The sequence below is a fragment of the Oncorhynchus mykiss genome, chromosome 30 (genome assembly GCF_013265735.2).
Source record: "Oncorhynchus mykiss isolate Arlee chromosome 30, USDA_OmykA_1.1, whole genome shotgun sequence".
Taxonomy (NCBI): Eukaryota; Metazoa; Chordata; class Actinopteri; order Salmoniformes; family Salmonidae; genus Oncorhynchus; species Oncorhynchus mykiss.
The window spans coordinates 27,894,230-27,908,017 of NC_050570.1; the positions used below are offsets into that span (position 1 = coordinate 27,894,230).

Consider the following 13,788-nt stretch of genomic DNA (forward strand, 5'->3'; position numbering starts at 1 on the left):
AGGCAAAAATGATTTGATATTCAAATACAGGTCTCCGAAAAACAAATAACATTTGAAACTATTTTGAATACCTCTCAGAAAACCAAAGCAACATTTGAAAATATTTGAATATATGCAATTCAATTGAAAACCAACAAAATATTTGATGAAGAACCAATATCTACAAGTTAGTGGAAATGAGTTGGGTTTTTTACGGGGAAAAAAAGGATCATAAGCACATGGTTTTAAGGGCTCTTAGATATACATCTTAATATAGCCTATTTAGCCTAGAACTAAACACGAGGGACATTCAAATCACCTCAACATTAGAGTAGACCAATTTTGCAGCTTCAAAATGACTGACAAATGTATTTTCATAATGGCTGAGACAGGTAATACAGTAATACTTGACATTAAGTTCTTTGTAACTTTGTGATTATTACCATAGCAAAGTTGTTACATAATAATGGAGTTATTCCATGGAATGGGGAACAGTCACCTGGTAGCATGCCAGGGCACATTCTCAGAGAATCCCCACGTTTTAAGATGACAACCATCATGCCTGTTCCCAAGAACTCCACGGCTTCATGCCACAATGTCCCCATCCACGGAGCTGTAGTGAAGTCAGTCAAGAACATCAATTTCCTCAGTGTCCAAATCAGTAGGAACTTAATATGGTCATACACTCGCACAGTGAAGGTGCGACAGCGCCTTCTCCCTCAGGAGGTTGAAAAGGTTTGGCATGGGCCCACAAATCCTCAAAATGGGGCAGAGCTCCCTGCCATCCAGGACCTCTACATCAGGGGTTTTGAAAGGATGCCCAGAAAACCGTTCAAGACTCCAACTACTCAAGCCATAGACTGTTCTCTCTGCTTCTGCACAGCAAGCGCCATCGGTGCATCAAGTCTGACACCAACAGGCTCCTGAACAGCTTCAATCCCATAGCCATAAGACTGCTTAATATCTAACAGAAAGTCTATGTAGCCAATCGGAGTTGACCTTCGTATTTTATTCTTATTTTTTGCACCGTCTCGATGCACACTCACAGGGTCTTACATACTACGCACACCGATACTCCTCACATACAAAATGCCCACTCCACAATTTGCGCAGACACACACGTATGCACATACTTCTACACTGACTCCACACACACACACACACACACACACACACTATAAGCTGCTGCTACTCTGTTTATCATACATCCTGATGCCTAGTCACCTTGCATATCACTGTACTTGTGCATGTGACATTAAAATGTGAAACTTCCTTGTGTACAGTAGTTACAAAAACTTTAATTGCCGCGCAATTAAAATGCTACTACGAAAGTATTATATAACACGCTCATAAAAATGTTGCGCCAAAAGTAATTACAGTTTTATTACACAGGCACAAGAACAGTTTCATGTTAAACGTTTAGGAGAATGCTCACAGTAATAAAATATATTTCTATTGAGTGTCGGAAGGAACCTAAATATCCCAAAACGGCCTTGTTGAATCAACTACAGCAGAGTTCGGTGGGAAATCATGTTACTCTGTATTCCGAGTAAACTATCCCTTTAAAGATGGTATTGTGTGTGTGCTTGAAACAACACTTACCCTCGGCTCGACAAAGAGGTTCAACTTGCTGTTTGCAAATGGCTTTGAATTACTCTACAGTATTTTCAGGTATCATCAAATGAATTGCAGCTTTTAACCTTTTCAGTGGCATGTTGAAAGAGCCATACAATAGTTGAGCGTCACAACTTATTTATTCTTCCCTCCACAAAATATAGTTGGCTTGACCTGATAATGTAAACCTGGGGCAATGGACATTCGGGAGAATGGAGATCTCCTGAATTGTCTGAGAAATGTATTCTGTAGATCAAAGTATCAAATATGTGTAGATCAAAGTCCGGTATACTGGAATAGTACAGGAGATTGTGTTTGCACAAATCATTCCATTTCTATCCTCAACATACAGTTCCAGATACAGCCCTGCCATTAGCTGAAGGCAGCCAATCCAATAGTTTCTAAAAAATAAAAAAAATGTTTTTTTAAACCAACCACTTCCTGAGATCAGTATTCAAATATTTAAAAGTACTTGCTTTCTCAGATCTGTATTCAAATAGCTGTAGTCACTTCCTAAGTAACTATTTGTTCCCCTGAATTGATCACAAAGGATAGTTATAACTAGAGTCGTCCCAGGTCTGGTGTGTGCGTGTGTGTGTGTGTCGTTTACACTTACCCCTCTTTGTGTTTAAAGTGCTTGAATGCCAGGTTCAGAACTTCATGTACTAAAGCGTCTGGCACGGGATGAAGAGGAATCTGTGACGCAAACATTAAATCACCAGTCATAATAGGCACATTGATACTTCATGCTGTCTCCCTCTCTCTTTGCTAACATTCATTCTCCTCCCTGTTGTAGCCAAGGACAACCAAGCTCTATGCTCAGTCGGGGCTGGTTGATGGTCTAAGCGTGTGGTTTGGATTAGTCTGCTGTCGGTCTAGATGGTGTAGTTTAGGATGACAGCTCGATATGCTTTGGCCACACTAAGGGAGAGGACTCATTTATTTTTATACCCCCTTTTTTTCTCCCCAATTTTGTGATCTACAATAGCGATCTTGTCTCATCACTGCAACTCCCCAACGGGCTAAGGAGAGGCGAAGGTCGAGTCATGTGTCCTTCAAAACATGACACGCCAAATCACGATTCCTAACACCCGCCCGCTTAACCCAGAAACCAGAGCACCAAAGTGTCAGAGGATTAACCGCTCAAGGGACAACTGAAGTCAGCTTGCAGGTGCCCGGCACAAGGAGTCGTTAGAGCGCGATGAGCCAAGTAAAGCCCCCACAGCCAAACCCTCCACTAACCCGGACGACGCAGGACAAACCCTCCCCTAACCCGGACGACGCTGGGCCAAACCCTCCCCTAACCCGGACGACGCAGGCCAAACCCTCCCCTAACCCGGACGACGCAGGCCAAACCCTCCCCTAACCCGGACGACGCAGGCCAAACCCTCCCCTAACCCGGACGACGCAGGACAAATCCTCCCCTAACCCGGACGACGCAGGCCAAACCCTCCCCTAACCCGGACGACGCAGGACAAATCCTCCCCTAACCCGGACGACACAGGCCAATTTTGCACCGCCCAATGGGAATTCCCGCTCACGGCCGGTTGTGACAGAGCCTGGGATCGAACCCAGGTCTAATGACGCATCAAGCGCTGCGATGCAGTGCCTTAGACCGCTGCGCCACTCGGGACGCTGGGAGAGGACTAACAGCACAGACAAACAAACAGAAGTAAAGTTAAACAGGACTTACCTGTTTTAAAACTTCTACTGAAACTAAACAGAAAATGAAATCTATGGCTAAATCCCTCCGCTCCAATAAGTAGTCTTTATCCCGATGCTGTTCATCCCTATGGGGAGGGAGGGTAATAAATCGAGGGGGAGAGAGAGAGAGGGAGAGGGTTATGACAGACTGAATAACACTAAACACGCTTACCAGAAACAGGTTGATTGTTCAGGAGCAGGAAGTGAGGGGAGGACAGGAGAGAGGGATGAGCAGATAACAGGAGTATCGTACCCTTTGGACTTGGTGCTGGAGCGAGGCCTGTACTCATACGACTCATCCTCGGTGCCACTCTGCCGCCGGTACCAGTCAAACAGTGTGCGCAGCAGGGAGGGCAAACAGTGTTCCGCTATGGAGCTCATAGAGCTTATTAACTGTGAGAAGAGCACGCAGACGCTTCACAATAGAGTCAACACACGTTATTATAGCTTACCAGAGGATGAGAATGTACAACAAAAAAAGTAAAATACATAAATACAAACATCTTCACGGGAACAGACAGCTTCATCGCCAATATTACACACATCATTACACACAGACAGAGGCGCTATATTTTATGTAGACAGCCCATTCTACCACCACAGAGAAAAGGCTCCACTGTAAGTTGAGGTGAGGAGAAAGGAGGATGCAGGGAAAGGGATCTAGAAAGAGAGAAGTGGAGAGGGATTGCGGGGAGATGACGTAATTACTGGGTGACATACAGTAGAGAACAGGATGTATCGACTGGGATTGTGAGTGCGTTGTTCGCTGACGTGTCGAGCACAGTGAGGTCCTATCCTATTGAGCGGCTAGCTGGCGCTGCAGCCGCCACAGCACAGGGCTCTGCAGTGGCCCTACAGCGAGTACGTCAGGGCCGACCAACAAACAGGCTCTGGCTGAAATACCTCCTCAGCACTTTGATCATCAGATCAAATATGTTAAACGAACAGAGGGTGAATTGCAACCTCATACCATGGATCTTTTATCAACATCATGGTAGACAAAATGGTAGGGGTATAGAGCCATAATGCTCGCAATAAATGTACGTGGTTTACGGTACATTATCCTCAGTTGTTCTTCTATAACATGCACCAGAGCAGTCATAGTCCTATGTATGTCAAGTGTGTAGTGTTCACAGTCAGGCAATATGCAGCTGGGCCGCGTAATCGTACCTTTCCGCACAATGAATGGCGCGTGCCTGAATTAAGTGCATGTTGTGAGGGGCAGTGTGCTGAGGGTGCTGGATGATGGATGCTGGGAGGGAGAGTTATGCAACTGCTCTCTGAGCCCTCCAGGCGCCAGGCGGACACACTCCAGCGCCCGACACTGATTTACTGCGGAGGATGACACAGCGATTCTGTGCCCACTCTCCTCCCCCTCCCTGTATGCCCCCCCTCCCTCACCCAGTCACAATGGAGGCAGCTGGATCTATAGCGCCATATCCTCATTGACTTTGTGTTGTGCTGAACAAAGCACTCCGCAGCAGCTCCATTGTTCAGAGTTCTGCAGGAACCAGTTGGAGATGAGGGATGCATGGGGCACTGAGTGGGGATTGATTGGGTGGAGCTGGAGAATTCAACTACTGTATGGATGGGAGGGTGGGGGAGGGATAGACTATGTAATAATGCATACGCACACACACACACACACACACACACACACACACACTAGAACTCACCTGATCAAATTGCGCATCTTCCCCTCTTTGGAGGGATCGCGACAACAGTTTCTCCTGAGGGAGAGAAAGACAGAAACAGGGCTGTCAGTCAAGTTCGCAAAGGACAAATATGGATTCCTAACATAATAGGACCCCTATGTCACTGATACCAGCAGACCCCTGGATGTGGGGCCAGGTGAAACAGGAGATGAGACAATGCGCGCTGACACGGTCGCCATGTGTACGGTGTTTCCTCTGACACATTGGTGCGGCTGGCTTCCGGGTTAAGTGGGCATTGTGTCAAGAAGCAGCGCGGCTTGGCTGGGTCGTGTTTCGGAGGACGCGCGGCTCTCGACCGTCGCCTCTCCCGAGTCCGTACGGGAGTTGCAACAATGGGACAATTGGAACCAATGAAATTGGGGAGAGAAAAAATAAATACACAGTCTGTGTGTATATAATGTTTATTTTTGTGTCTCACGTGTCAGATTGAAGTGCCCGGTAGGCAGGACACGGCCCTGGGCCGTACTTTGCGCCCCTCTGCGCCCCCCCCCGATATAGAGTATAGCAATTGACAGTGAACAAGCTCTGCCATCAGCCTGGGGTCATTACCAGCCTAGCAGCCCCTGAGTAGACAGTCACGAGTCTATTTACCAGCTGACCACTGGACAAACACACCAGCCAGGGACCAGGGAGAGAGAATGAAGGGGTGAGAGAGAAAGAAGGGGTGAGAGAGAGGGGATGGCAGCAGAATGAGGGAAGCACTCGGGTAAATGAATAGAGAGATGAAAAGAGCTAAATGGGGAGAACAGTCGAGTGTCCAACACACACACACCTCCCAGCCCCTAGCTAAGGCATGGGATTACACCTCCCACGGAGTCTCGATATCCGGGTAGAAAAAGCTCTAGATTCCTAGAAAAATGTTATTGCTCCAATTCTGGGAAAGCACATTGGAATGTGCTTCATTTCTCACACTCTAGACGTTCACACACACAGAGGAAGAAATCACACACATTAACCCCTCCAAGTTTAAGGATGTGTCTGTTTACAGACTGAACATTAAGCAGTCACTAGAAAAATGACATTTAACCTCTTTGGCCCTTAGCCAAGGACTGCTCTGTAGCAGAAACTAAGGACACGGCCTGATTAACGGCTAGTGAGAATAGCCTTAAACGTTTTGCTTAATTTCAAATAAACAGTTAGTTCCCCTATTTGTAGTGGCTAGCCTATGTAGATCTGAAAGGTAAAAGCACATTGCAATATCGGTCAGAATATTGCTTCAATGGGCCTCCCGAGTGGCGCAGCGGTCTAAAGGGTTCGAACCCAGGCTGTCTCACAGCCTGCTGTGACCGGGAGACCCATGAGGCGGCGCACAATTGGCCCAGCGTCATCTGGGTTAGGGGAGGGTTTGGCCTGCCGGGATTTCCTTGTCCCATCTCGCTCTAGCGACTCGTGGCGGGCTGGGCACCTGCAAGCTGACTTCAGTCGCTAGCTGGACGATGTTTCCTCTGACACATTGGTGCGGCTGGCTTCCAGGTTAAGCGAGCGGTGTCAAGAAGCAGTGCAGCTTGGCAAGGTCGTGTTTCGGAGGACGTATGGCTCTTGACCGTCGCCTCTGCCGAGTCCGTAAGGGAGTTGCAGCGATGGGACAAGACTAACTAAAATTGGATATCACGAAATTGGGGACAAAAGGGGTAAAATAAATTAATACATTTTTTTATTTTTTATTGCTTCACCTATCCAATTCTTTCAGACAAGTGCCTAGGATTCAGGGCTAGGGGTTGATTAGAAATGTGGCCTTACTTCCTCGCTCTCAGATCACAGCAACTCACCAGCGGTTCAGCCATCACCACCTCAATCTTCTTCTCAGCCAGCACAGCAAACTCAGCCAACAGGCTCTTGATGACAAACTCCCCGGGCTTGAGCTCGGGGTCGATGGTGATGCTCGACATGGCGGCGGCGTTTCGCTTCTCCCACGACAGGGGGGCCACGGAGGGGGCGCGGCGTCTACTCACACTGCTGACTGGGGCCGAGGCTGCAGGGAGAGAGAGAGAGGGGACAGGTCAGAGACAGGCAGAGCAGGCAGTGATTCTGAACACCATCACATGACTGGAGGTCAGGAGTCAGCTATAATCCAAACAGAGAGAGAGAGCAGTGGAGAGATGAAAGAGAGAAGGAACCTCAATAATCAACCTAAACACACAGAGGAGCTATGCTAGTATGCCAGTGGGTGCTCAGTGGAAGACAACAAAAAAAATCTACACATTTGATTAGCCTGTAACCTATTGGTTGCTTGATTTCACTAGAAAAGTTTACCATCACCCAACTAACTGCAGGCTATGAGGGCAGCACACATTCAATGTTGGGTAAAAGGGATGTAGCATTGGTCTCTGGCCTCACTGGACTACACCAAATCAAACCCAAATGAGTTGACCAACAATATACACGGAGTGTACAAAACATTAATAAGGCCTTCCTAATATTGAGTTGCGCCCCCTTTGCACTCCGAACAGCCTCAATTTGTCAGGACATGGACTCTATAATGTTTTGAAAGCCTTCCACAGGGATGCTGGCCCATGTTGACTCCAATGCTTCCCACAGTTGTGTCAAGTTAGCTGGATGTTCTTTGGGTGGTGGACCATTTTTGATACACACAGGAAACTGTTGGAGGTGAAACACATCAGCGTTGCAGTTCTTGACACAAACCAGAGCGCCTGGCACCTGCTACCATACCCTGTTCAGGGGCACTTAAATATTGTGTCTTGCCCACTCACCCTCTGAATGGCAGACATACACAATCCATGTCTCAATTGTCTCAAGGCTTAAAAATCCTTCTTTAACCTGTCTCCTTCCCTTCATCTACACTGATTGAAGTGGATTTAACAAGTGACATCAACAAGAGATCATAGCTTTCACCTGGTCAGGTCTCTTGTTAGCGCATGAGAAGTTAAAACATATGCAGATTCACCCTCCCTGCCCCATTGCACAAACACAGTTATGTAAATAGGAATATCAAAGAACCCAGCAGATTAGAGTGAAAAACTTCACACAAACTGTGCACAGAAGCGTTCAATATTTAGACAAGCTTCCTGTAACACGTTCCCAGAGGGGTCAGGATGGAAACTAAACTCAGAGAGGAGTGTGTGTGAATGTGCGCCCTTATATGAGGGCTGGTTGGTACCCGGGTTTCCGTTAATCAACAAAGTGAAAGGCCGATAAACCTGCCGGACAAAAATGACATGGAACCACAAAAAAAAAATCCCATTGCAAAATAATGCTTTTTATTCATTCATGGAAATACCAGTTGAATACATTTGACAGTCATACTTATCGGTCTATAGGTAAAATGTGCATCATTTAGTGGAATACATTTTTATTGCCTGTGCATTTTTGTTAGTTGTTGGATAAGATACACAATGACTATCAGACACACACAGCATCCAGCTGGATTTCTCCTGCAGCTCCTCAGCTGGTTGCCACTGGAGGAAAAACATGTATCTGCTTTTATAAACCCTGTCATTGCGCAACAATGCTAAATGCAATGTTAAAATGAGTTTTGTTTCTCAACTGGAATTTGAAGTGCGCCTCCCATTCACCATTCAATTGCAGGCAACAGGCTATCAAGCGAGTCACCGACCACTTCACAATGTGAGCTGGAGGCAGTATGCATTTAAGAAATACTTAATTGTTTGAAACCTAAAACGTTTTATTTCATATTATGAGGCATGTTGTACCTTGCTACAAAGTAGCCTATAGGCACAATCTGACCATAGAAATGTAGAGGCAATGATTTTATAATTCAAATTTGATTGATCACATAGATCTATTTAGCAGATGTCATTGCGGGTGTAGTGAAACGCTTGTATAAAGACTTCATAGGAGTGAGTTTCAAGTTAGGGAATGGTTTACAATTTATCCTACCGTTTCTACTGTTTTGCGTGCCAGTTATGATTTTCATATGCTCATTTATCATAACAATACGAATTAAAATGATTAAAAAGAGTCAACTAATGCGAGAATACCAAACCCTTTGCCATATTGATATGCCGTGATTCATTGGCGGCTAAAGAAATGAGCACATGGAACTCAGTCTATAGGCCAATGCAGCAGTAGGCCTATAATTGCCATTGCTCTTTCACACACTGAGGTTTGGTGATTATCTAGGGGGAGATTGTTGTAAAATAGTTTAATGTGAGGAACTACAGTTAATATATTAGAATTTGTAATGGATGTAAAACAACAACACTTTCCTGCGTTTCTATGCAGCAGGCCAGAGAAACCAGATGTTCTGATCGTCTTTTCTTTGACGTGCTCAATGTTAGCAATCAACAAATGGACAAATCTCTTAAATGATGGTTATGAAATAAACCAAAACTTGTTTCACAAGTGTAGCAGGTTGTGGACTACGCAAACAATGTTTCCACTCCAAGAATGAGAATGGTAAAAATGACGAATTAATACATGCATTAACAGAAATGTATGTAGCCAAATGACAGGGATTAACAGTACATTTAATACTGGTGTCATATGTAAATGGTGAATACAAATAAATGAATCAAAAGAGCAAAACATTCACACAATGAAACAATGAATGTGCAAGAATTGGCAGGAGACAGCTCAGCCAATCTAGAGAAACTTGTCCATATCGTCGCCACACACCCCTGCCCTTCTTGTCTCAACATTTTTAATTATACAAAAAGCCACATTATCTTCACACATATTTTAGATGCATTTCACTGACAGACGCAACTCAATAATCAGCTAGGCCTATTGCCAAGGGCGCTGCCCAAATAGGCATAGGCCTACGAGCCTGTGATTTGAAACAAACCAAATACTTCTTCTGGAAATTTTCCATGGGAAGTTAAGCCCTGGAATTTGGGAAATGTTGCTTAAATTCATCAAAAAAGTTAGCTTATAACAGTGAAACTTATTTTTGTGGGAAACACATGAGGCAGTTCTAGGTCTTGCGGCATATTTTGGTTCAACTATCCCCAATTCAAATGGAAGTGCAACCCTCAGCATGCACGGTGCACTCCTCCATCACATGTACAGCTGATTCTCAAGATCTTGCACCCTAATGAGATGCTATTAAGCCCACACTACTACACTGTCTGAGTCAAGGACTAAACACTTTCTGGTAAGTTTGATTACAATACTGGTTTGATTACTAACTACTAAATAGTAGCCTACAGCAAAGTGTGTTTAAATCATTTCTAACTTGTTAATTTCTGCTAGTTGGGGTTTACTAACATGTTGGTTTTAGCTTGCTTAAGCCTGTTAACTGAGGAGTGTTAATTAACCTGTTTCCATACATGTTTCATTTTAAAACATCTTACAAAATCAGTTGTTTAATCTAACTGCTTAACTATTTAGCTGTACATGGAATTGTATTCTGTTTTTGTTACACATTTTTTTCTACTCTTTACAGGAAAATGCCACGGGCACTATCTGATGTGTTGAGACATTTCACTGCCGCTAATGTAGGAAAAGCAGTGTACATTTACAAATACTGTGCCAAATCATATGTGAAGAATGCAACAAGGATGCAGAATCATCTGGCCAAGTTCACGAAGTTCCATCAGCACTCACAACAAGCAACCGTTGACAAAAGTCCCTCTACTTCTATTCGAGGTGAAAATGACAGCAACAACTAATGGTCCTCCTGGAATCAGAAGGTTTTTTTTTTTAAATCAATGGAGGAAAATAGTCGGAGAAATGCTGACGAATGTCTTGCTTGAGCTGGTTCACCTCTGTTGCTCACAGGCAATATGTATTGGAAGAGATTTCTGAATGTTCTTTGCCTAGCATACACCCCTCCAACCAGACATGCTTTATCTACTCATTTGCTGGATGCAGAGTTCAAGTGAAGGTCAAGCAAATCATAGAGAAAGCAGACTGTATTGCAATCATCATTGATGGGTGGTCGAATGTTCGTGGGAAAAGAATAATTAACTACATCATCTCCACCCCTCAACCAGTATTCTACAAGCGCACAAACACAACAGACACACCGGTCTCTACATTGCAAATGAGCTGAAGGTAGTCATCAATTACCTTGGACCACAGAAGGTATTTGCACTGGTGACAGACAATGCTGCGCACATGAAGGCTGCTTGGTCTAAAGTGGAGGAGTCTTACCCTCACATCACACTCATTGGCTGTGCTGCTCATGCGTTAAATCTGCTCCTCAAGGACATCATGGCACTGAAAACAATGGATGAGAGCCAAGGAAATGGTTAGGTATGTGAAGGGTCATCAAGTTATAGCAGCAATCTACCTCACCAAGCAAAGTGAGAAGAATTTGAGCACTGGGTGATGGATTTTGGGAGAGTGGTAAGCAGTCTGAAACTCCTGAAACCTATAGCAGGAGCCATTGCACGGATTGTGGGAGACAATGCCATCCTGTCTGCTGTTCAGACTCTGCTTGCAGATGTAAGAGAAGAAATGTGTAGTGCCCTGCCCACTTCACTGTTGCTCCAAGCAGAGGAAACTGCAGTAAAGAAATATATTCTATAAATATAGAAAATATATAAATTCTGCCTGAAGCCCATACACGCCGCAGCGTATATGTTGGACCCTAAGTATCCTGGCAAGAGTATCCTGTCTGGTGCAGAGATCAACAAGGCCTATGGTGTCATCACTACTGTGTCTCGCCACCTTGGCCTGGATGAGGGCAAGGTTCTTGGCAGTCTGGCGAAGTACACTTCCAAGCAAGGGCTTTGGGATGAAAATCCATTATGGCAGTCGTGCCAACATATCTCATCAGCCACCTGGTGGAAGGGACTGTGGATCTGAGGCTCTTTCCCCTTTTGCCATCATCATCCTCCTCCAAATCCCACCAACATCAGGCTCCTCAGAGCGCAACTGGTCCTTGTTTGGGAACACACACACACACAAAAGCACGCAACAGGCTGACCAATACAAGGTTTAAAAAAAAATTGGTGGCCATCCACGCAAATTTGAGGCTTTTTGAGCCTGACAATAAGCCATCCTCAACAAGTTTGGAAAGTGGCAGTGAAGATGAGAACTCAGAGTCTGATGTTCAAGAGGTGGAAATTGAGGAGGTCCAGGGAGAAGACATGGAAGCCTGAGAGGAAGACCACCAAAGCTTCAGTTTCTAGAATATCATTTTACAGATGCATGTTCAAAATGTTTTTGGGGAGATGCGATGGATCATTTAATATTCCATTTATTTTATTGTTCAGTGAAATCATCCCATGTGAAGAGTCAACTCATTTTAATTAATCTCAATTAGTAACTAAATGTGTTTTTATTTCTAGGATTTAATCATTTGCAACTATGCCTACTTATAAGGTAAAATGTTTATGTTTGTCTCCATATATGGTAAATACATCCAATGCAAAAAAACATCTACATTTAAATGGTATTAATATTAATTTGCATACATTTCTGTTAATTCCCATGGAAAGTTTCCACCTCTGAATATTCCTCAAAATGTGCAACCCTAGGCTAAGTCATGCTTTCTGGTGAGGTATTTTAATTATTTAATTTATTTCTGTATACACATGAGTCATTTTATAATTTTGGAAAATGTATTTCCATTTACTTCCCAATTGGATCCACCACTATGCAATTTCTCTCCTGTTCTATTGGTTTGCATATCAACATTCTTTCATTGCCCAGAAGCCAAAGGCACCATCATAGTCATGTTAGCAACCCATCCGCGTTGTTGCATCTTCAGATCTCAGTCACATATGGAACCGCTATCAGGGGAGTTGTTTAGAAATGTGCTTTCCCACAAAATAGCATTTTTGCACATGTTTGAAAATTATGTTTTATTGGCTGCTTCATTACACAAGTTGCATGTTCTGTTAAGATGCATTACCATAATATAAATGTGATCTGTGTCATTCTGAGCACTGTATGTGGACGCCCCTAATGGTTTATGTACCCAATGCATATACAGTGCCTTGCGAAAGTATTCGGCCCCCTTGAACTTTGCGACCTTTTGCCACATTTCAGGCTTCAAACATAAAGATATAAAACTGTATTTTTTGTGAAGAATCAACAACAAGTGGGGATGTTGTGTTCAGGGTGATGAGCTGTGTTGCTTTTACGCCAAACATAACATTTTGCATTGTTGCCAAAAAGTTCAATTTTGGTTTCATCTGACCAGAGCACCTTCTTCCACATGTTTGGTGTGTCTCCCAGGTGGCTTGTGGCAAACTTTAAACAACACTTTTTATGGATATCTTTAAGAAATGGCTTTCTTCTTGCCACTCTTCCATAAAGGCCAGATTTGTGCAATATACGACTGATTGTTGTCCTATGGACAGAGTCTCCCACCTCAGCTGTAGATCTCTGCAGTTCATCCAGAGTGATCATGGGCCTCTTGGCTGCATCTCTGATCAGTCTTCTCCTTGTATGAGCTGAAAGTTTAGAGGGACGGCCAGGTCTTGGTAGATTTGCAGTGGTCTGATACTCCTTCCATTTCAATATTATCGCTTGCACAGTGCTCCTTGGGATGTTTAAAGCTTGGGAAATCTCTTTGTATCCAAATCCGGCTTTAAACTTCTTCACAACAGTATCTCGGACCTGCCTGGTGTGTTCCTTGTTCTTCATGATGCTCTCTGCGCTTTTAACGGACCTCTGAGACTATCACAGTGCAGGTGCATTTATACAGAGACTTGATTACACACAGGTGGATTGTATTTATCATCATTAGTCATTTAGGTCAACATTGGATCATTCAGAGATCCTCACTGAACTTCTGGAGAGAGTTTGCTGCACTGAAAGTAAAGGGGCTGAATAATTTTGCACGCCCAATTTTTCAGTTTTTGATTTGTTAAAAGAGTTTGAAATATCCAATAAATGTCGT

At 44.1% G+C, this 13,788-nt stretch overlaps 1 protein-coding gene across 21 annotated transcripts in view; it reads right to left on the reverse strand.

Moving 5' to 3' along the window:
• The window catches only part of LOC110521657 (protein furry homolog-like), a 90,975-nt gene that overhangs the window by 37,096 nt on the left and 40,091 nt on the right, over nucleotides 1-13,788 (reverse strand). For all 21 annotated transcript variants that reach the window (XM_036968607.1, XM_021599383.2, XM_021599381.2 and 18 more), the window contains 5 exons: nucleotides 6,782-6,984; nucleotides 4,974-5,027; nucleotides 3,551-3,690; nucleotides 3,287-3,383; nucleotides 2,210-2,289 (listed from right to left, as the gene is read on the reverse strand). In XM_036968607.1, the coding sequence (XP_036824502.1) occupies nucleotides 2,210-2,289; nucleotides 3,287-3,383; nucleotides 3,551-3,690; nucleotides 4,974-5,027; nucleotides 6,782-6,901 (491 nt within the window). In that variant the 5' untranslated portion in view covers nucleotides 6,902-6,984. The remainder of the gene's footprint in view (nucleotides 1-2,209; nucleotides 2,290-3,286; nucleotides 3,384-3,550; nucleotides 3,691-4,973; nucleotides 5,028-6,781; nucleotides 6,985-13,788) is intronic.